The sequence below is a fragment of the Carcharodon carcharias genome, chromosome 19, assembly GCF_017639515.1.
Source record: "Carcharodon carcharias isolate sCarCar2 chromosome 19, sCarCar2.pri, whole genome shotgun sequence".
In the NCBI taxonomy this organism is placed as follows: domain Eukaryota; kingdom Metazoa; phylum Chordata; class Chondrichthyes; order Lamniformes; family Lamnidae; genus Carcharodon; species Carcharodon carcharias.
Window position 1 is genome coordinate 110,449,546 of NC_054485.1, and position 23,070 is coordinate 110,472,615.

The 23,070-nt window shown below is 52.2% G+C and overlaps 1 protein-coding gene across 1 annotated transcript; it reads left to right on the plus strand.

The window, feature by feature from the left end:
* The first annotated feature begins 47 nt into the window (after positions 1-47).
* Positions 48-17,966, plus strand: tcf19l (transcription factor 19 (SC1), like). Its single transcript, XM_041213709.1, has 3 exons — positions 48-339; positions 11,171-11,960; positions 17,284-17,966. Exons 1-3 carry the CDS (start codon positions 48-50, stop codon positions 17,537-17,539), a joined length of 1,338 nt encoding a protein of 445 aa, XP_041069643.1. The 3' UTR covers positions 17,540-17,966.
* Positions 17,967-23,070: the final 5,104 nt, after the last annotated feature.

Genomic DNA, 23,070 nt, shown 5'->3' on the forward strand with positions numbered 1-23,070 from the left:
GGAGGAGCGCAGGTTTTGATGACCTAACGATCCCGCACAGAGGGACGATGCTGTCGGAGGTGCAGCCGTGCCTGCAGCTGCTCCGCATCGGCACCGGCCCACAGGCCAGCCCGGGGCCCGGCCAGGCGGGGCCGCTGCCCACCCGCGATCTCTACACCTTCCTGCCCGCTGGCCAGCGCTGCACCTTCCGTCTGGGCCGCCGGCCCGACCTCACCGACCTGTGCCTGACATCGGGCAGCCGGGCCGAGGAGCTCATCTCCCGGGTACACGCCGAGCTGCAGGCCGAGAGGGGGGCGGCCGGGGACTGGAGAGTGCACATCGTGGACCGGAGTACGAATGGTAAGGGGAATGGGTGGGCGTCTGTCAGGGGAATGAGAGGAGGAGGGGGGGATCTGTCAGGGGAATGAGAGGAGGAGGGGGGGAGTCTGTCAGGGGAATGAGAGGAGGAGGGGGGGATCTGTCAGGGGAATGAGAGGAGGAGAGGGGGGGGGAGTCTGTCAGGGGAATGGTGGGGGAGTCTGTCAGGGGAATGGGGGGGAGTCTGTCAGGGGAATGGGGGGGAGTCTGTCAGGGGAATGGGGGGGGAGTCTGTCAGGGGAATGAGAGGAGGAGGGGGGGTCTGTCAGGGGAATGAGAGGAGGAGGGGGGGTCTGTCAGGGGAATGAGAGGAGGAGGGGGAGTCTGTCAGGGGAATGAGAGGAGGAGGGGGAGTCTGTCAGGGGAATGAGAGGAGGAGGGGGAGTCTGTCAGGGGAATGAGAGGAGGAGGGGGGGGGGTCTGTCAGGGGAATGAGAGGAGGAGGGGGGGGTCTGTCAGGGGAATGAGAGGAGGAGGGGGGGGTCTGTCAGGGGAATGAGAGGAGGAGGGGGGGGTCTGTCAGGGGAATGAGAGGAGGAGGGGGGGGTCTGTCAGGGGAATGAGAGGAGGAGGGGGGGGGTCTGTCAGGGGAATGAGAGGAGGAGGGGGGGGTCTGTCAGGAAAATGAGAGGAGGAGGGGGGGGTCTGTCAGGGGAATGAGAGGAGGAGGGGGGGGTCTGTCAGGGGAATGAGAGGAGGAGGGGGGGGTCTGTCAGGAAAATGAGAGGAGGAGGGGGGGGGTCTGTCAGGGGAATGAGAGGAGGAGGGGGGGGTCTGTCAGGAAAATGAGAGGAGGAGGAGGGGCGTCTGTCGGGGAATGAGAGGAGGAGGAGGGGCGTCTGTCAGGGGAATGAGAGGAGGATGGGGGAGTCTGTCAGGGGAATGAGAGGAGGAGGGGGGAGTCTGTCAGGGGAATGAGAGGAGCCCATGGGAGTCTGTCAGGGGAATGAGAGGAGGAGGGGGGGAGTCTGTCAGGGGAATGAGAGGAGGAGGAGGGGGGGAGTCTGTCAGGGGAATGAGAGGAGGAGGAGGGGGGTCTGTCAGGGGAATGAGAGGAGGAGGGGGGAGTCTGTCAGGGGAATGAGAGGAGCCCATGGGAGTCTGTCAGGGGAATGAGAGGGGGGGGGGGGGGAGTCTGTCAGGGGAATGAGAGGAGGAGCAGGGGGGGAGTCTGTCAGGGGAATGAGATGAGCAGGGGGGGAGTCTGTCAGGGGAATGAGAGGAGAGGGGGGGGGGTCTGTCAGGAAAATGAGAGGGGGGTGTCTGTCAGGGGAATGAGAGGAGATGGGGGGAGTCTGTCAGGGGAATGAGAGGAGGAGGGGGGGAGTCTGTCAGGGGAATGAGAGGAGGAGGAGGGGGGTCTGTCAGGGGAATGAGAGGAGGAGGGGGAAGTCTGTCAGGGGAATGAGAGGAGGAGGAGGGGCGTCTGTCAGGGGAATGAGAGGAGGAGGAGGGGCGTCTGTCAGGGGAATGAGAGGAGGAGGAGGGGCGTCTGTCAGGGGAATGAGAGGAGGAGGAGGGGCGTCTGTCAGGGGAATGAGAGGAGGAGGAGGGGCGTCTGTCAGGGGAATGAGAGGAGGAGGAGGGGCGTCTGTCAGGGGAATGAGAGGAGGAGGAGGGGCGTCTGTCAGGGGAATGAGAGGAGGAGGAGGGGCGTCTGTCAGGGGAATGAGAGGAGGAGGGGGGAGTCTGTCAGGGGAATGAGAGGAGCCCATGGGAGTCTGTCAGGGGAATGAGAGGAGGGGGGGGAGTCTGTCAGGGGAATGAGATGAGGAGGAGGGGGGTCTGTCAGGGGAATGAGAGGAGGAGGGGGGGTGGTCTGTCAGGGGAATGAGAGGAGGAGGGGGGGTGGTCTGTCGGGAATGAGAGGAGGAGGGAGGGTGGTCTGTCAGGGGAATGAGAGGAGGAGGAGGGGGGTCTGTCACGGGAATGAGAGGAGGAGGGGGGGTGGTCTGTCAGGGGAATGAGAGGAGGAGGAGGGGGTGGTCTGTCAGGGGAATGAGAGGAGGAGGAGGGGCGTCTGTCAGGGGAATGAGAGGAGGAGGGGGGGGTGGTCTGTCAGGGGAATGAGAGGAGGAGGAGGGGCGTCTGTCAGGGGAATGAGAGGAGGAGGAGGGGCGTCTGTCAGGGGAATGAGAGGAGGAGGAGGGGCGTCTGTCAGGGGAATGAGAGGAGGAGGAGGGGCGTCTGTCAGGGGAATGAGAGGAGGAGGGGGGAGTCTGTCAGGGGAATGAGAGGAGGAGGAGGGGGGGAGTCTGTCAGGGGAATGAGAGGAGCAGGGGGGGAGTCTGTCAGGGGAATGAGATGAGCAGGGGGGGAGTCTGTCAGGGGAATGAGAGGAGAGGGGGGGGGGTCTGTCAGGAAAATGAGAGGGGGGTGTCTGTCAGGGGAATGAGAGGAGATGGGGGGAGTCTGTCAGGGGAATGAGAGGAGGAGGGGGGGAGTCTGTCAGGGGAATGAGAGGAGGAGGAGGGGGGTCTGTCAGGGGAATGAGAGGAGGAGGGGGAAGTCTGTCAGGGGAATGAGAGGAGGAGGAGGGGCGTCTGTCAGGGGAATGAGAGGAGGAGGAGGGGCGTCTGTCAGGGGAATGAGAGGAGGAGGAGGGGCGTCTGTCAGGGGAATGAGAGGAGGAGGAGGGGCGTCTGTCAGGGGAATGAGAGGAGGAGGGGGGAGTCTGTCAGGGGAATGAGAGGAGCCCATGGGAGTCTGTCAGGGGAATGAGAGGAGGGGGGGGAGTCTGTCAGGGGAATGAGATGAGGAGGAGGGGGGTCTGTCAGGGGAATGAGAGGAGGAGGGGGGGTGGTCTGTCAGGGGAATGAGAGGAGGAGGGGGGGTGGTCTGTCAGGGGAATGAGAGGAGGAGGGAGGGTGGTCTGTCAGGGGAATGAGAGGAGGAGGAGGGGGGTCTGTCAGGGGAATGAGAGGAGGAGGGGGGGTGGTCTGTCAGGGGAATGAGAGGAGGAGGGGGGGTGGTCTGTCAGGGGAATGAGAGGAGGAGGAGGGGGTGGTCTGTCAGGGGAATGAGAGGAGGAGGAGGGGCGTCTGTCAGGGGAATGAGAGGAGGAGGGGGGAGTCTGTCAGGGGAATGAGAGGAGCCCGTGGGAGTCTGTCAGGAGAATGAGAGGTGGGAGGGGAGTCTGTCAGGGGAATGGGGGGGGCGGTGGGGGGAGGGAGTCTGTCAGGGGAATGAGAGGAGGAGGGGGGGAGTCTGTCAGGGGAATGAGAGGAGAAGGGGGGGAGCCTGTCAGTGGGGGAGTCTGTCAGGGGAATGAGAGGGGGGGGGCGGAGTCTGTCAGGGGAATGAGAGGAGGGGGAGGGAGTCTGTCAGGGGAATGAGAGGAGGGGTGGGGGGAGTCTGTCAGGGGAATGAGAGGAGCAAGGGGGGGAGTCTGTCAGGGGAATGAGAGGAGCAGGGGGGGAGTCTGTCAGGGGAATGAGAGGAGCAGGGGGGGAGTCTGTCAGGGGAATGAGAGGAGCAGGGGGGGAGTCTGTCAGGGGAATGAGGGGGGGAGTCTGTCAGGGGAATGAGAGGAGGAGGGGGGTGGTCTGTCAGGGGAATGAGAGGAGGAGGAGGGGGGTCTGTCAGGGGAATGAGAGGAGGAAGGGGGGTGGTCTGTCAGGGGAATGAGAGGAGGAGGAGGGGGTGGTCTGTCAGGGGAATGAGAGGAGGGGGGGGGTGGTCTGTCAGGGGAATGAGAGGAGGAGGAGGGGCGTCTGTCAGGGGAATGAGAGGAGGAGGGGGGAGTCTGTCAGGGGAATGAGAGGAGCCCGTGGGAGTCTGTCAGGAGAATGAGAGGTGGGAGGGGAGTCTGTCAGGGAAATGGGGGGGGGCGGTGGGGGGAGGGAGTCTGTCAGGGGAATGAGAGGAGGAGGGGGGGAGTCTGTCAGGGGAATGAGAGGAGAAGGGGGGGAGCCTGTCAGTGGGGGAGTCTGTCAGGGGAATGAGAGGGGGGGGGCGGAGTCTGTCAGGGGAATGAGAGGAGGGGGAGGGAGTCTGTCAGGGGAATGAGAGGAGGGGTGGGGGGAGTCTGTCAGGGGAATGAGAGGAGCAGGGGGGGAGTCTGTCAGGGGAATGAGAGGAGCAGGGGGGGAGTCTGTCAGGGGAATGAGAGGAGCAGGGGGGGAGTCTGTCAGGGGAATGAGAGGAGGGGGGGGAGTCTGTCAGGGGAATGAGAGGAGGGGGGGGAGTCTGTCAGGGGAATGAGAGGAGGAGGAGCGGGGGGGGTCTGTCAGGGGAATGAGAGGAGGAGGGGGGGAGTCTGTCAGGGGAATGAGAGGAGGAGGAGGGGGGTCTGTCAGGGGAATGAGAGGAGGAGGGGAGAGTCTGTCAGGGGAATGAGAGGAGGAGGAGGGGCGTCTGTCAGGGGAATGAGAGGAGGAGGAGGGGCGTCTGTCAGGGGAATGAGAGGAGGAGGGGGGAGTCTGTCAGGGGAATGAGAGGAGGAGGGGGGAGTCTGTCAGGGGAATGAGAGGAGCCCATGGGAGTCTGTCAGGGGAATGAGAGGAGGAGGGGGGGGAGTCTGTCAGGGGAATGAGAGGAGGAGGGGGGGCGTCTGTCAGGGGAATGAGAGGAGGAGGAGGGGCGTCTGTCAGGGGAATGAGAGGAGGAGGAGGGGCGTCTGTCAGGGGAATGAGAGGAGGAGGAGGGGCGTCTGTCAGGGGAATGAGAGGAGGAGGAGGGGCGTCTGTCAGGGGAATGAGAGGAGGAGGAGGGGCGTCTGTCAGGGGAATGAGAGGAGGAGGGGGGAGTCTGTCAGGGGAATGAGAGGAGCCCATGGGAGTCTGTCAGGGGAATGAGAGGAGGGGGGGGGAGTCTGTCAGGGGAATGAGATGAGGAGGAGGGGGGTCTGTCAGGGGAATGAGAGGAGGAGGGGGTTGGTCTGTCACGGGAATGAGAGGAGGAGGGGGGGTGGTCTGTCAGGGGAATGAGAGGAGGAGGGGGGGTGGTCTGTCGGGAATGAGAGGAGGAGGAGGGGGGTCTGTCAGGGGAATGAGAGGAGGAGGGGGGGAGTCTGTCAGGGGAATGAGAGGAGGAGGAGGGGGGTCTGTCAGGGGAATGAGAGGAGGAGGGGGGAGTCTGTCAGGGGAATGAGAGGAGGAGGAGGGGCGTCTGTCAGGGGAATGAGAGGAGGAGGAGGGGCGTCTGTCAGGGGAATGAGAGGAGGAGGGGGGAGTCTGTCAGGGGAATGAGAGGAGGAGGGGGGAGTCTGTCAGGGGAATGAGAGGAGCCCATGGGCGTCTGTCAGGGGAATGAGAGGAGGAGGGGGGGGAGTCTGTCAGGGGAATGAGAGGAGGAGGGGGGGAGTCTGTCAGGGGAATGAGAGGAGGAGGAGGGGGGTCTGTCAGGGGAATGAGAGGAGGAGGAGGGGCGTCTGTCAGGGGAATGAGAGGAGGAGGGGGGAGTCTGTCAGGGGAATGAGAGGAGGAGGGGGGAGTCTGTCAGGGGAATGAGAGGAGCCCATGGGCGTCTGTCAGGGGAATGAGAGGAGGAGGGGGGGGAGTCTGTCAGGGGAATGAGAGGAGGAGGGGGGGAGTCTGTCAGGGGAATGAGAGGAGGAGGAGGGGGGTCTGTCAGGGGAATGAGAGGAGGAGGGGGAAGTCTGTCAGGGGAATGAGAGGAGGAGGAGGGGCGTCTGTCAGGGGAATGAGAGGAGGAGGAGGGGCGTCTGTCAGGGGAATGAGAGGAGGAGGAGGGACGTCTGTCAGGGGAATGAGAGGAGGAGGGGGGAGTCTGTCAGGGGAATGAGAGGAGCCCATGGGAGTCTGTCAGGGGAATGAGAGGAGGGGGGGGGAGTCTGTCAGGGGAATGAGATGAGGAGGAGGGGGGTCTGTCAGGGGAATGAGAGGAGGAGGGGGGGTGGTCTGTCAGGGGAATGAGAGGAGGAGGGGGGGTGGTCTGTCAGGGGAATGAGAGGAGGAGGGGGGGTGGTCTGTCAGGGGAATGAGAGGAGGAGGGGGGGTGGTCTGTCAGGGGAATGAGAGGAGGAGGAGGGGGGTCTGTCAGGGGAATGAGAGGAGGAGGGGGGGTGGTCTGTCAGGGGAATGAGAGGAGGAGGAGGGGGTGGTCTGTCAGTGGAATGAGAGGAGGAGGAGGGGCGTCTGTCAGGGGAATGAGAGGAGGAGGGGGGGGTGGTCTGTCAGGGGAATGAGAGGAGGAGGAGGGGCGTCTGTCAGGGGAATGAGAGGAGGAGGGGGGAGTCTGTCAGGGGAATGAGAGGAGCCCGTGGGAGTCTGTCAGGAGAATGAGAGGTGGGAGGGGAGTCTGTCAGGGGAATGGGGGGGGCTGTGGGGGGAGGGAGTCTGTCAGGGGAATGAGAGGAGGAGGGGGGGAGTCTGTCAGGGGAATGAGAGGAGAAGGGGGGGAGTCTGTCAGGGGAATGAGAGGGGGGGGGCGGAGTCTGTCAGGGGAATGAGAGGAGGGGGAGGGAGTCTGTCAGGGGAATGAGAGGAGGGGTGGGGGGAGTCTGTCAGGGGAATGAGAGGAGCAGGGGGGGAGTCTGTCAGGGGAATGAGAGGAGCAGGGGGGGAGTCTGTCAGGGGAATGAGAGGAGCAGGGGGGGAGTCTGTCAGGGGAATGAGGGGGGGAGTCTGTCAGGGGAATGAGAGGAGGAGGGGGGTGGTCTGTCAGGGGAATGAGAGGAGGAGGAGGGGGGTCTGTCAGGGGAATGAGAGGAGGAGGGGGGGAGTCTGTCAGGGGAATGAGAGGAGGAGGAGGGGGTGGTCTGTCAGGGGAATGAGAGGAGGAGGAGGGGCGTCTGTCAGGGGAATGAGAGGAGGAGGGGGGTGTGGTCTGTCAGGGGAATGAGAGGAGGAGGAGGGGCGTCTGTCAGGGGAATGAGAGGAGGAGGGGGGAGTCTGTCAGGGGAATGAGAGGAGCCCGTGGGAGTCTGTCAGGAGAATGAGAGGTGGGAGGGGAGTCTGTCAGGGGAATGGGGGGGGCGGTGGGGGGAGGGAGTCTTTCAGGGGAATGAGAGGAGGAGGGGGGGAGTCTGTCAGGGGAATGAGAGGAGGAGGTGGGGAGTCTGTCAGGGGAATGAGAGGAGGAGGGGGGGAGTCTGTCAGGGGAATGAGAGGAGAAGCAGGGGAGCCTGTCAGTGGGGGAGTCTGTCAGGGGAATGAGAGGGGGGGGGCGGAGTCTGTCAGGGGAATGAGAGGAGGGGGAGGGAGTCTGTCAGGGGAATGAGAGGAGGGGTGGGGGGAGTCTGTCAGGGGAATGAGAGGAGCAGGGGGGGAGTCTGTCAGGGGAATGAGAGGAGCAGGGGGGGAGTCTGTCAGGGGAATGAGAGGAGCAGGGGGGGAGTCTGTCAGGGGAATGAGAGGAGCAGTGGGGGAGTCTGTCAGGGGAATGAGAGGAGCAGGGGGGGAGTCTGTCAGGGGAATGAGAGGAGCAGGGGGGGAGTCTGTCAGGGGAATGAGAGGAGCAGGGGGGGAGTCTGTCAGGGGAATGAGAGGAGCAGGGGGGGAGTCTCAGGGGAATGAGAGGAGCAGGGGGGAGTCTGTCAGGGGAATGAGGGGGGGAGTCTGTCAGGGGAATGAGAGGAGCAGGGGGGGAGTCTGTCAGGGGAATGAGAGGAGCAGGGGGGGAGTCTGTCAGGGGAATGAGGCGGGGGGAAGTCTGTCAGGGGAATGAGGGGGGGAGTCTGTCAGGGGAATGAGGGGGGGGCGTCTGTCAGGGGAATGAGGGGGGGAGTCTGTCAGGGGAATGAGGGGGGGAGTCTGTCTGGGGAATGAGGGGGGGAGTCTGTCTGGGGAATGAGGGGGGGAGTCTGTCAGGGGAATGAGGGGGGGAGTCTGTCAGGGGAATGAGGGGGGGGAGTCTGTCAGGGGAATGAGGGGGGGGCGTCTGTCAGGGGAATGAGGGGGGGGGTCTGTCAGGGGAATGAGGGGGGGAGTCTGTCAGGGGAATGAGGGGGGGAGTCTGTCAGGGGAATGAGGGGGGGAGTCTGTCAGGGGAATGAGGGGGGGAGTCTGTCAGGGGAATGAGGGGGGGAGTCTGTCAGGGGAATGAGGGGGGGAGTCTGTCAGGGGAATGAGGGGGGGAGTCTGTCAGGGGAATGAGGGGGGAGTCTGTCAGGGGAATGAGGGGGGGAGTCTGTCAGGGGAATGAGGGGGGGAGTCTGTCAGGGGAATGAGGGGGGGAGTCTGTCAGGGGAATGAGGGGGGGGAGTCTGTCAGGGGAATGAGGGGGGGAGTCTGTCAGGGGAATGAGGGGGGGAGTCTGTCAGGGCAATGAGGGGGGGAGTCTGCCAGGGCAATGAGCGGGTGAGTCTGTCAGGGGAATGAGGGGGGGAGTCTGTCAGGGGAATGAGAGGAGGAGGGGTGGAGTCTGTCAGGGGAATGAGGGGGGGAGTCTGTCAGGGGAATGAGAGGAGGAGGGGTGGAGTCTGTCAGGGGAATGAGGGGTGGAGTCTGTCAGGGGAATGAGGGGGGGAGTCTGTCAGGGGAATGAGAGGAGGAGGGGTGGAGTCTGTCAGGGGAATGAGGGGTGGAGTCTGTCAGGGGAATGAGGGGTGGAGTCTGTCAGGGGAATGAGAGGAGGAGGGGGGGAGTCTGTCAGGGGAATGAGAGGAGGAGGGGGGGAGTCTGTCAGGGGAATGAGAGGAGGAGGGGGGGAGTCTGTCAGGGGAATGAGAGGAGGAGGGGGGGAGTCTGTCAGGGGAATGAGAGGAGGAGGGGGGGAGTCTGTCAGGGGAATGAGAGGAGGAGGGGGGGAGTCTGTCAGGGGAATGAGGGGGGGAGTCTGTCAGGGGAATGAGGGGGGAAGTCTGTCAGGGGAATGAGGGGGGGAGTCTTTCAGGGGAATGAGGGGGGAGTCTGTCAGGGGAATGAGAGGAGGAGGGGGGAGTCTGTCAGGGGAATGAGGGAAGCCAGGGGGGTCTGTCAGGAGAATGGGGGGAGCCGGGAGTGGGGGAATCTGTCAGGGGAATGGGAGGAGCGGAGGCTGGTCTGTTAGGGTAGGGGGGTGGGGTGTCTGTCAGGGGAGTGGGAGGCGTGATGTGGTGTCTGTCAGGGGAACGGGAGGAGAGATGGGTCTGTCAGGGGAATTGAGGGAATGGATAATGGGAGGACTTTAATAGGAGTCAGGTGAGGTTGTTGTCGGTTGTCCCTTGATTTGAGGATGACATCTACACAGGGTCAGGAGTTTCTGGCATGGGTGTTCATGTGACTGACCAGGCTGATTCTCAATTGGCAGATCTTTGGGCACAGTGGGGGGAGATGGGACAGATTGGATTGTTTTTACAGAATGCCAGCTTGGACTCGATGAGTTAAATGGCCTCCTACTGTGCTGTAATGTACAACGCATTGGTGAGACCTCACCTGGAGTGCTGTGCACAGTTTTGGTCCCCTTACTTGAGGAAGGATGTAGTTGCATTGGAGGCGGTTCAGAGGGGTTTCACTAGATTGATTCCAGAGATGTGGGGCTTGTCTTATGAGGAGAGATTGAACAGTTTAGACCTATACTCGCTAGAGTTTAGAAGGATGAAAGGAGATCTAATTGAGGTAAGATGCCAAAGGGAATAGACAAAGTAGACATGGAGCAAATGTTTCCCTTTGTGGGGCATTCTAGAACGAGAGGCCATAGTTTTAGGCTAAGGGGTGGTAGATTTAAATCAGAGATGAGGAGGAATTACTTTTCTCAAAGGGTCATGAATCTGTGGAATTCACTACATCAGAGTGCAGTGAATGCTGGGATGCTGAATAAATTTAAGGAGGAGATAGACAGATTTTTAATTAGTAATGGGTTGTAAGGTTATGGGGAGAGGGCGGGAAATTGGAGTTGAGACCAAAATGTGATCAGCCATGATCATATTGAATGGCAGGGCAGGCTCGAGGGGCTGAATCGCCTACTCCTGCTCCTAGTTCTTATGTTCTTTTGACTAAGCGCTAGTGGATAAAGCAGGAGTGCAGGACCAATGTAGAGGGGGTGAGGGCTCGTTCAGGATTACGAAAGGTGGATGGGGTAGCTGGACTGAAGATTGAGTGTTAAAGTGGAAGAGTTGTTAAGGATAAAAACTGAAAATGCTGTGGAGAGAGAAACAGAATTAATGTTTCAGCTCAAACTCTTTATTAGAACTGAGTTCTGGTGAAAGGTTGTCAAAATGAAATGTTAACCCTGTTCCTCTCTCCACAGATGCTGCCAGTTGCACCTGCTGAGTTTATTCCAGCACTTTCTGTTCTTAATTCAGAACTCCAGCAGCTGCAGCAGCTTGTTCTTATCTTGTGTTATTAGGGAGCATGAGGTCAACGAGAGAAGGGAAGGGCTGTATGGAATCAGACAGATGCGGAAGTTTTAAAGTGGTAAAATGGGGAGCAGAGTTCTTCAGCTTTAAAGACATTAGATGCCAACTGCACCAAGTGCCCTGACTGTATCTATTTGTCATGACGCTTGTTCTTTGAGGGAGGAAATATGAGTACCTTCCATTTGTGACAAAAATGGTAAACTGAGATGATCGTTCTGTCATAATACTTGTGACAGATGGTTCATTAAAAGGAGGTGTGATATTGTTTAATATGAGATCAGGCCTGTGAGCATCACCTTTAACTAGGTACAGTATTGTGATGTTTGTGAGCTCGGTACAGCACTGAACAGGGATGGGCACTTCCTTACTGCGAGGGAACGAAAACCAGGAGGCAAAGGCCCCCGTGCATGTGTTCTTCCAGCTGGCCGTTTTCTGGATTGTATGAGTAGATGCTGGCAAACCAATGTGAAGGGGAAAGGGAGAAACGATATCTTGTTTAAAAATGGGGCGCTTCATGCAAGAATATTTCGTTCTTTATAAAAAAGAATTGCGCTAATGGCTCTGTCATTCTAGGTACTTTTGTGAATGACATTCGCATTCCCAAAGGCCAGAGGATGGAGCTTGCAGATGGAGATACGGTCACATTTGGCCACCCTGACGCTGTGAACATCCCGGAGGGCTCCTTGGCAAGTCAGCAGGACTCTGAGTTCTACTTCCTGTTCCAGAAGGTCAGCGTCCGCCCAGCGGACTTTGATGCCATAACAATCCCCAAGGTTCGGAAGCAATGTGGATTCCGACCTGTTTGTTCGACAGACAAGTTTGTCTCTCCCCAACGGGCAAGGATCCGCAGCTTCACGAAGGCACCCACCGCCTCCCGGGCAACTTTGATTCTGAACTCCATCGGCAGCATCAGCAAATTGAGGTCGCAACTTTTCATGTTCCATACGGAAAGCAGGGAGAGGAGCCAATGTGGTGATCCTAAGGGGGTTCTGGGGAAATTTCAGCAGTTCTCTTTGGGTGCCCGCCATTGCGGGAACAGCGCTGGTGTCGCCACGCCAGCCCTGAAGAGGCCGGGTGATCGGCCAGTAACCAAGCATCGACGGAAGACTGTTCACACCGTCCTCCCAGACCTAGAGCTGGAGGAGGAAATCCAACGGTTTTCAGTGGAGGTGCAGCAAAGTGCCACCAACCGTCGGCACTGTAAGTCGGAGTCTGATGTGGACCCAGATCTGTATCGGCAATTGACTTTGGGTGTCCGGGCACTCTCGCCTGAACAAAAGCCTACTCTCAAGAAGCATAAAGTGGAGCAGGACGGTCATATCATCCGAGATTCAATGGAGAATGCACACATCACACCCACTGGGTAAGTTCCTACACATTCTTTGAACTTAAATTATTAAGGCCTTGCTAGACATGAAACCAAGCTATAAGTTATCATTGCATCTAATATTGAAGTGAAACTTCTTTACTCAACAGAGTGGTGAGAACATGGAACTCACTACCACAGGGAGTGGCTGGAACGAATAGTGTCACGACTCACTGGGGACAGTGCGCTGTAATATCAAGCCCCACTGTTCCCCGAGCCACGACAAATGTGAAAAGTTTGACCAAACAACCAGATTTCCCCAATTCTACCTAACTGTTTAATTTAGGTTAACAGAATACAAGCACCAGGCTTGTAAATTTAACAGGTAAATAACTGTTTATTAAACAAATTGTCGTTAACCAGTGGCAAAAGAAAGAAATATGAACTAACTTTTAACTCTATAAGTTAAACTCTACCCCATCTTAACCCCTATACACAAACACACACACATAAGACATACAAAACATGCATTTTAAGGCTGAGATAAACCAGTTTAATAGCACCATTCTGGAGTACAAGATTAGATGGATTGATTTTTGATTGATGTCTCTCCAAATTCCTTGCAGTTTGTTGGTAATGACACAAGATGGTCTTCCAGCACTTTCAAGTCTAGTTCACTGGTCGAAAACTTGCTTTTCAATGTCTCCACTGGTGATTTCCCCCTTTTCCTCTTGACTGGGGGGGGTTTTCAGAGAGAGCAGATTACAGAGATATGAAGAAAAAGTCAGCTTGCTAGCCTTAGATTTACTGGAATCTTACACACAAAAGAGAGAGAGGTTTTAGATGTGTTCTCTTTGCAGGCTAGGGTCTCGCTGCTCACTGCTACCACACAAAACCCTGGTCACCTGGTCAGGAGCCAATTAAAATGCTGTCGTCAGGCAATTCCCCCTAGTCCAGAACTCCTTTCTGGCACCGCTCTGTTCTCTTATGGCACCCTTTGTTCCAGGATAGCAACATTGTGCATATTCCTCATCCTGCTCCAGTGGACATATCTTTCAACTGCAGCCATAGTTTTTAAAGTCACAGTCCAATTTTAAAGCCACAGTCCAAGAAAATAAAAAGATATGTTACTCATAATAGTATAAATATGTTTAAGGGAAAAAGAGACAAGGCACAAGAGGGAGAAGGGTATGGAGTTACGATCATGGATTTAGATGAGGAAAGATGAGAGGAGGCTTATGGGCTCGTTGGGCTGGATGGCCTGCTCCTGTACCATATATCCTACGTGAAGATTTTGGTGTCTTTCGCCAAGGTAAATGTTTATTAATTGTGTGCGGGCAAGTCTAGAAACCACAGTTTATGTCACTAGCATTTTGGGTTTTGTAAGTAGGAGCAGGGAGTACAAAACTAAACTGGTTACATTAGATTTGCACTGGACAAAGATTTGCCTGTGGTTAAGGTATTGTACATTTTTGGCTGCCTTGTTATAGAAGGCCTTTGCATATCATCATTATTGACTGGGGAGAGGCCAAAGATGAGAAACTATGATTAAGAGCAGAGACTGGAACTATTTCCACTGGAGCAAAGAAAGCTGAGGAGAGGTTTAATCCAAGGTTTTTTTTTAAAACTGGAAAAGGGTTTGTCTTGGGGTGAATCAGGAAATACATTGGTGATGTAATTGCTAATGGTGTCATCAATTTAGGATAGTCAGTCTGTGTCCAAATGCAGCAAGACCTGGATAATATCCAGACTTGGGTTGACAGGTGGCAAGTAACATTCGCGCCACACAAGTGCCAGGCAATGACCATCTCCAACAAGAGAGAATTTAACCACCACCCCCTTGGGCATTGCCATTGTTGAATTCCCCACTATCAATATCCTGGGGGTTACCTTTGACCAGAAACTGAACTGGACTAGCCCTATAAATACTGTGGCTACAAGAGCAGGTCAGCGGTTGGGAATCCTGCAGCGAGTAACTCGCACCCTGACTCCCCAAAACCTGTCCACCATCTACAACACACAAGTCAGGAGTGTGATGGAATACTCCCCACTTGCGTGGATGAGTGCAGCTCCAACAACACTCAAAGCAGCCCACTTGATTTGCACCCCATCCACAAACATTCACTTTCTCCACTGTTGACTCACAGTGCAAGCAGTGTTTACCATCTAAAGATGAACTGCAGGAACTCACCCAGGCTCCTTAGGCACCACCTTCCAAACCCACGACTGCTACCATCTAAAGAGCGGCAGACACATGGGAACGTCACCACCTGCAAGTTCCCCTCCAAACCACTTCCCATCCTGACTTGGAAATATATCACCATTCCTTCACTGTCGCTGGGTCAAAATCCTGGAACTTCCTCCCTAACAGCACAGTGGGTGTACCTACACCACATGGACTGCAGTGAGTCATGATGACTCACCAACACCTCGAGGGCAATTGGGGATGGGCAACAAATGCTGGCCCAGCCAGCGATTCCCACAACCCGTGAGTGAATTTTTAAAAAAGTAAGAGTGTGGAAAAAAGTACAGAGATATGTCTTTTTACACAGGAGCTTTACAGCAGGGAATGCTATACTACAAGGAGCAGTTGAGGCAGGTGGCATTGCTCCTTTTAAAGGTGCAGGAGGTAAGCAGCTGAAGGAGTTAAATGTCTCTCTGGGAAAAGAGCAGGGCGGTGGGATTGGTTTCGGATTACTCTAACAAAGAGTCACAACAGATGTGATGGATGAATGGCTTTCTTCTGTGCTGTGTGAATAGATCTGCATTAAAACCGAGTTTAAAAATTGGCTTAGAACCATGGAATGGTTACAGCATTGGAGGTGACCATTGGGCCCATCAAGCCTGTGCTAGCTCCCTGTATGAACAATTTAGCTATCCCCACCCTGTTTTTCCCATAGCCCTGCAAATTTCTTTTCTCCTTCAGGCGCTTATCCGGTTGCCCTGTGGAAGCGACAATTGAATCCTCCTCCGCCACCCTTTCAGACAGTGCATTCCAGATCCTAATCACTCACTGAAAGAAAAAAGTTTTGCTTTGTGTCGACATTGTTCTTTTGCCAATCATCTTAAATCTGTGTTCTTTAGTTGGGACAGTAGAAGTTGGGAATTGCTGTAGATTTTCAACATCCAGTGTGTTCTCAATGTGCATTTGCTTTGTCAAAGCCATTAAGCCCTTAATATTAAGATATATAGCCAAACAAAAGAGTATAGACAAAGTTTACTATCTGTACGCTAGCTTTTCTGTGAATTTTCCTGTCATTCATTTAATGGTCAGATTTCTGCACTGCTATATGCAGAAAACCCTAGCTGCTGATTCCACAGGCTCTACGATGCATTTATTTGGAATTTTATTGGGAGATCTACAGGTTGGAGAGGAGAGGTCAGTACTGATGGAGAATGGGTGATCATCTGGTTTTGGAAGATATATTGAGAGTTGGAGACTGCATAACACATCACCATTAGCGGGCATCATTGCAGAGTTTCAACATGAAAAATGTTGCACTGGAGCGTCAGCCTTGATCACAGAATCTTAACGGCACAGAAGGAGGCCATTTGGCCCATCGTGTCCCAGCTCTCCAAATGAACATTATGACCTAGTGCCATTCCCCTGCTTTTTCCCCATATCCCTGCACCTGGCTTCTATTCAAATAATCATCTAAAGTCCTCTTGAATGCCTCGATTGAACCTGCCTCCACCACACTTCCAGGCAGTACGTTCCAGACCCAAACACTTGTGTGGCAAAATTTTTTCTCATGTCACACTTGTTTCTTTTGGAAATCACTTTATGTCTGTGCCCTCTCATTCTTGATCCTTTTACGAGTGGGAACAGCTTCTCCCTGTCTACTCTGTCCAGCCCCCTTGTGATTTTGAAAACTTCTATCAAGTCTCCTCTCAGCCTTCTCCTCTCCAAGGAAAATAGTCCCAACTTCTCCAATCTTTCCTCAGAGCTGAAGTTCCTCATCTCTGGGGACCATTCTTGTAAACCTCTGCTGCACTCTCTCCAATGTGTTCACATCCTTCCTATAACAAGGCACCCAGAACTGTACACAGTTCTTCAGCTGAGGTCTAACGAGGGTCTTATATAAATTCAGCATAACCTCCCTGCTCTTGTATTCTATGCCCCCATTAATAAAGCCCAGGATACTATAGGCTTTATTAACTGCTCTCTCCATCTGTCCTGCCACCTTCAATCACCAAGCACATATACACCCTAGTCTTTCTGCTCTTGCGCCCCCTTCAAAATTTCACCCCTTATTTTATATTGCCTGTCCATGTTCTTCCTACCAAAGTGTATCACCTCACACTTCTCCGCATTGAACTTCATCTGCCACCTATCTGCCCACTCCACCCACTTGTCTTTGTCCTCTTGATTTTTGTGCTGAAGCTCTGAAGGGGGGCTTGAACCTTCAATCTTAAATATGTACGAACCTCGTGTCTCTGAGGCGAGAGTGCTACCGACTGAGCCACGGCTGACACATGGATAACAAAACTCTATCACGCTTCAGTTTAAAGTGAACACAAGCTAATATCAATTGTTGTTTCTGAAGGGAGTTCCAACACCCCTTGTATTTCAAGGTGTTTCTTAATTGCACTCGAAGGGTCAGAGTCTAATTCTCTTGACTTATGCCCCCCCACCCCCGGTCCTAGATTCCTCAACCAGTGGAAATACGGTAGATAGTTTCTTCCCTCTATCACCTCCCCTTAATATCCGGAAATCTTTAATTAAAGATGTAGGCAATCGGAACATCACTGGACTAGTAATTCAGAGGTCCGTGTTGATGCCAAAGGAGCACAGATTCAAATCTCACCACAGCAGCTGGTGGAGTTTAATTTTGATTAATAAAAATCAGGAATTGAAAGCTAGTCTCAGGAATGGTGGCCACAATTCCTATCTTCAATTGTCAGAAAAACCCATCTAGTTCACTAATGTCCTTTAGGAAAGGAAATCTGCCATCCTTACCCAGTCCAGAGCCAGTGCCATGTGGTTGACTCTTAACTGCCCTCTGAAATGGCCTAGTAAGTCACTCAGTTCAAGGGCAATTAGGGATGGGCAGCAAATGCTGACCTTGCCAGTGACACCCACATCCCATGAAGAATAAAGAAAAAACATAATATTTGTTTGGTGTAGCACTCCTGTCCTTGAAACACTCCTCGGGATGACTGAACCCCTTTTCCTCCCCCACCCTCCTCCCATGGACAAACTGGCTTTAGGAAAGGCCATGGCTTCAGTCTAGTGCCTCTATATTCAGGAGTTTAGAAGCCTACATGTGAAAGATTGCAGGAATGCCGTGGTATTACGATGCAGTGAGTCACAGTGCCGGGAGTTGGAAAATCAGCAGCCCGTTACTGACTGTCATGGTTTTTCTTTTAAAACTTTCAGAAAGAAGCGAGGACGGCCACGGAAGCATCCGCTGGGCAACATCCCTCTGGGTTCAGAGGTCATGTGCAAGGTCTTCACCCACACACTCTACACTGCAGAACAGTGCGCTGCTGAGCGGTGCCAGTTGCCACAGGAAGATACCGTGGAGTGGGTGCAGTGCGATGATTGTGACGCGTGGTATCACGTGGCCTGTGTTGGATGCAACTACACTGCGATGAAAGAGGCTTCAGCCGAGTTCCACTGTGGCTGCACGTAACAGTAACTGTACAAAATCAAAAGGCACGATCTCAGTAACTCTCTTTCCAGTCAGGGTTCTCCTTTTGAAGCTTGGTGAGCTTGAGTGAAAATGTCAACAATCTGTTTGCCTCCTGGCCTTTTTTTTTCTCTCTCTCTGCCGTTTAACATCTGAGAGTCTTATCGAATTCAGATTTACAAGGCCATATGTTGCTGTCTTATAAATAACTTCTGTTTGTGAAGTATTGTTGGCAATTGTTGAGTGGGACTTGTCAAGCAAATGAAAACATTGCATCGTTGTTTTAGTTTCACTAGAGGGAATGCTTTTCTTCTGTTGCTCATCAAAGGGCCCCCACTGTTGCAAATCCTACATCATCGGTCATAGACAACAACATGGATGCTTGGACTTTGAAAAGTGCCTGAAGGTCTGATTGTTTTGCCATCCTTGGGAAAAGTGCTGGATCAGTGTGCCCCCAAATCTACCTTCCTTGCTTGTGATAAGCTATTTTTAATGTCAAAACTCCCAAGATTATCATTAACATTTTGAATGTTGAGCATACGTATTTAAAAGGAAACCCTGCTGCTGTCAATGGAGCAGCAGGCTCCTGTTATACCTCCAAATGTGAAGGGCCAATTCTCAATGTCTTCATCAGTGAGCGCACTGCAGTGGACTGAACCGTTGAGATTACCAAAACCCCCGAGTGCAATCTGACAATTTAGCTGTTTGCAGTCCTGACCGTATAGTGACACGATATGGTTTACCAAGGAGGAGTGGAAACCCAGCAGAAATTCCATTCCCAATCATTGTCCAATGGCTTTGTGTCGTAAATTGCCATGCGTGTCTTGAGGGAAGACTTGACTGTGTGGTTATGTAGACTGCTGAATTTCCCAATGCAGGAATCTGGCACTTGGCTGACTCCATACCAGGTGCCAAATGATACCTTTGCATAATGGAGGTTCTTTCAGTAATGATTCCATAACTGTACTGTCAGAATGTTAGCCTTTCTAGTTGGAGGTGTTTGTCATAAATGTTATCTTTGACCAAGATACACTTGGGCTTCCAGGGATTTGGGTGGGGATGTGAGGAAGCAGAGATATTCGACTCAATTGGCCGTTTGAAGGAGTTAGAATAGATTGGTTGGACTCCGGCCCTTTAAGTCAATTCAGCAGAGCCCAGTCACTTCATATGTAGACTAGGTTGACCAATTAGGAAGATAAGCTGTACTCCTATAGTGGTTTTTCATATCCTCCAAGACGTGCTTTCACAGCCAATGAAGGACTTTTGAAGGGCAATCACTCCTCTCTAGGCAAATGCTGTTTGCTTACAGGAGATTTCAGCTGCATTTCTGCTCCGTTTATTGTACATTTTTCACTGGAACAGCCTCTGGTATGTACGATTACAGACAGCTCTTGAGTTGGGCAGATGAAAAGATCACGGGTGTACCAGATCATCAATTCTGGCTCTCTGAGTGAGAGTTGGGGGAATCTGTATTGAACACTGGGAAGAATAATGGAAAACAGGAGCAGAAGTTAAAATTGTCACCCAAAATTGGAAAAAAAAAACAATTGTTCATTCAATAGTAAACATGCCATTAATTTTTTGGGCTTTTAATGCCAGAAACAGAAGTGCAATTTTGAAATAATGCTTTGTACAAATGCTTTGTACTGGAGATGTTTTTGTATTCCTGGTGTAACACAATAATATTACCTCCTTGCACAAATGGCTTACAACGATATATAATCCTTCAGTCTCAGACAATGTCCAAGATCAGTCTTTTCATGGGACCTGAGAGCAGTTGTTGAAAAGTTTGATCCCATCAGTTTTTGCCTTCCAAAAGAGAATTGTGCTAAGGTCTTTTACTGCTCTTCTTGGAGCTCTAGCTCAATGATCTTGTTGGACAAGAATACATTCCCCTGACCACCACCCCCAACCCAGCAAATATATTTTAGTTTAAAAAGAAAACACAGGCTGGTTTGGGTGAGTGAGCTTGACCATGTGGTGGATGTGGAATTTAACCGAGTTGAAATGAGCAGGCCATTTCTGCAGAGGCAGAAGTAAAATACCTCAGATTCTGGAAATCTGAACCAAAAGCAGAAAACACTGGAAGTACTCGGGCCAGGCATGATGTGGAGTTCAGATGAAGGGCCATCGACCTGAAATGTTAACTCTGTTTTTCTCTCTCCACAGATGCTGCCTGACCTGCTGAGTATTTCCAGCACTTTCCGTTTTTTGTCGATGTTTGAAATTTTGCTACTGGCATCTGGCTTTGAGTCTAGGCCATGCTATTGCCATGTAGGTCTTCTCTTTCTGCTGGCTACGTGTGACATGCACAGGACAGATTTCGGGAAGGTAATTAGTGAAGACATAAGTGTCAACATGAATTGATAGCCTCATTGTAAAGCTACAAAACTGTGATACAGTTGGAGATGCTCTTAATAACTTTGGTGGAAGAGTAGAGGGAACTTTATTTCAAATTTAATCACACATTACCTGATCTTGGCATTGACGGTGCAGCCAATGGTTGTCTAAAGTGTTCCATTCCTGCACATGGATCAAACTCTGCAACAAAAAAAAGCATTGGTTCCTTTCTTCTATGAGTGAATGACTGTTTCTACTGATGATAATTCAGCTTGCTCACTCTGTGTCAAAAGCTGAATTTTTCTCAGCCTGCACTCAGTTTTAATGACTGACTGACTGTATCTCCTACAGTTAGTGCTGGTCCAGCTCCCTCCCACTGGTGGTCCTAACCACTCCTAGCCGGCCTCCACATCCCCTGAAGACATTATTTGTCGTGGTTTCAGTAAATCCTAGTTTGAAAATCTTCAGAAGAACTAATAAAGGAAGTTAAAATAGCTCCAATTGGGAGAGTCCCATTTTTTATAAAGCACACTCATTAGAGCTGCCTCAAATGTTCATAATATCCTGACCATGCATTTCTGAATATTCGGGGGTTGAAAATTGTGTCTGCGTGCTGTCCGTTGCCTTTCCTCCCTGCATGTGGAGTGGCCGGTTCCTCTGGTGATGAGTCGATGTTTATCCACACATTTTAGCATCTGTGGGAAGAATAGATTTAGATTGTGGGCCAGAGGGAAGAGACACACAGGAATCAGAACCTTTGAACACACCTCATCATTGCCTGCACTAATCAGGGTGGCATGTAACCAACCTATAGACCAGAGTGTCCAGTAGTCAATCCCCAGGCAGTGCTGCTTTAGTTTATTTGGGGCAAGGTTGGCAATAGAAGCACGATTGGACTCAGTACTAAGGGAATGGAAAATCATCCAGGGCTTGCAGTCTCCTCTGATGACTATCCAATGACTGCAAAGGAAAGCGTGCAGGAGAACAGGATTGGGTTGAGCTGCCAAGTTTCTACTGCTGACATGGCTTTAGACTAGCGTATGAAGGGTGGTCTCATGGTTAGCTGATGGCAGTGTCCTGAGTTTGGTGTGTGTGTGTGTGTGTGTGTGTGTGTGTGTGTGTGTGTGTGTGTGTGTGTGTGTGTGTGTGTGTGTGTGTGTGTGTGTGTGTGTGTGTGTGTGTGTGTGTGTGTGTGTGTGTGTGTGTGTGTGTGTGTGTGTGTGTGTGTGTGTGTGTGTGTGTGTGTGTGTGTGTGTGTGTGTGTGTGTGTGTGTGTGTGTGTGTGTGTGTGTGTGTGTGTGTGTGTGTGTGTGTGTGTGTGTGTGTGTGTGTGTGTGTGTGTGTGTGTGTGTGTTGGGTTGAGGAGGGAGATGCAGCTGGGTTTAAAAATTTATTTGCTGTAAAATTCTGTGGTTTGAAGGTTTGGTGAGGGGAGGTTGGCATTTTTTTTAAACAAGACTTACTGCTTTAGAGGGATGGGGGAGAATATTTACTTTTAACAATAAGCTACACAGAAGCCAAGATGTCCATTCAAAGAATGTACTTCAACTGAGCTATAGTGTGACAGTGAAGTTTTTTGGAACAGCAAGCATTAAATTAGCATTTAGAACCTGAGAAAAAGCTGTTAAAGTATAAAGTGGGATTCTTGGCTTTGTAAATAAAGACAGAGCAGTGCTTCCCAAACTCTTCCTCACTGTGCCCCATTTCGAGGCAAAGTGCTTAATCCAAAGGGATTTTTAAAAACCTACCTTTTCACCGGCTTTTTGGGAGCAGGAATCAGGCCTCAAAAGATTGGTCAGTTAGGCCACATCCAGTGTTTTTTAAAAAAAAGGCAAGGATTTGAAGGGGCCTCGCAGCTGTTAATATTCAGTCGGAGCTCCACAGCAGCCATTGCTGCCTCAGAACTTACGGCCCCAGAATCGGGGGAGTGGGGTGGTCACGACCTACAGTTTGGGAAGCCCTGACATTGCATGTAAGAGCAAGGGAGTTGTGCTAAAATCTTTATAAATCACGGGTTATACCTTAGCTTTTTTGAATTTGTTCACGGGATGTGAGTGTCGCTGGCAAGGCCAGCATTTATTGCCCATCCCTAATTGCCCTCGAGATGGCGGTGGTGAGCTGCCACCTTGAACCGCTGCAGCACTTGTGGTGGGGTCACACTGACAAGTAGGTAGTTAGGAAGCAGCTGGAGGTTACGTCCAATTCTGGACGCCGCAGGGCGTGGAGGAGATTTTCCAGAGTGCAATCAGGGATGCGGCTGTGTGAACAGGCTAGGGAGCCTGATATCGTTGTTCTCCGAGCAGGGGATTTCATGTAGGTGGGCAACATTATCAAGGTTTTTTTTGTACAGTAAGTCATTGGAAAGAAAAACTTAAAATTTATATAGTGCACTTAAAGACTTTCTGTCATCCTGGAGTGCTTTACTGCCAATGAAGTAGTTTTTGAAGACACAGTTATAATGTAGGCAACCAGAGGGGACAAATTTTAAGGTAATTACTGAAAAAGGGGGGAGAAAAATGAGCATGTTGTGATGTGGAATGAGCTGCCTGAAAGGCTGGTGGGAGCAACTTTCAAAGGGGAATTGGTTAAATACTTCATTTGGGGAGCGGTGGTGAAATGACAGGGTAATGGTAAAAGAGCAGGGGCGGGGGCAGGGTCTAACTGGATGGCTCTTTCAAAGAGCTGACACAGGCATCATGGGCTGAATGGCCTGCCTCTAATGTACAATTACCCTTCTAATATAATTTTTTTTAATTAGCAAAGATTAGGTATATTTTCTTTATTTGTATATTCATTTTGTGCATTTGTAAACTTTTGAAGCACTTAATTGTGGATCTTGCTGAATTATTTATTTTAAGGATAAAGGGTACGTAACCCTAACTTCCTCTACATCAAGTTTTGTTTGATATTTTATTGGCACTGATCAGTTTTGATATCAGCCCCTGCCTTCTCAAGTAAGGCTTTAATTAATTTGTCTAAGTTGAGGAATTGCATTGTATTGTTAACATGAAGAGGCCGTGTTAGAGGTAAATGGGAATACTGCAGGTTCCGGATTGTAAATTGCGCCACTGTCATGTTTCCTCATCTACCGCAAAATGTTAACAAAAAAAGAGAATGAACCAGCGTGGACAAGCGTACAGCAATCTTCAGGGAATCAGCTGATTTTTTTATTTTGCATTAGAACCATCCTTTTT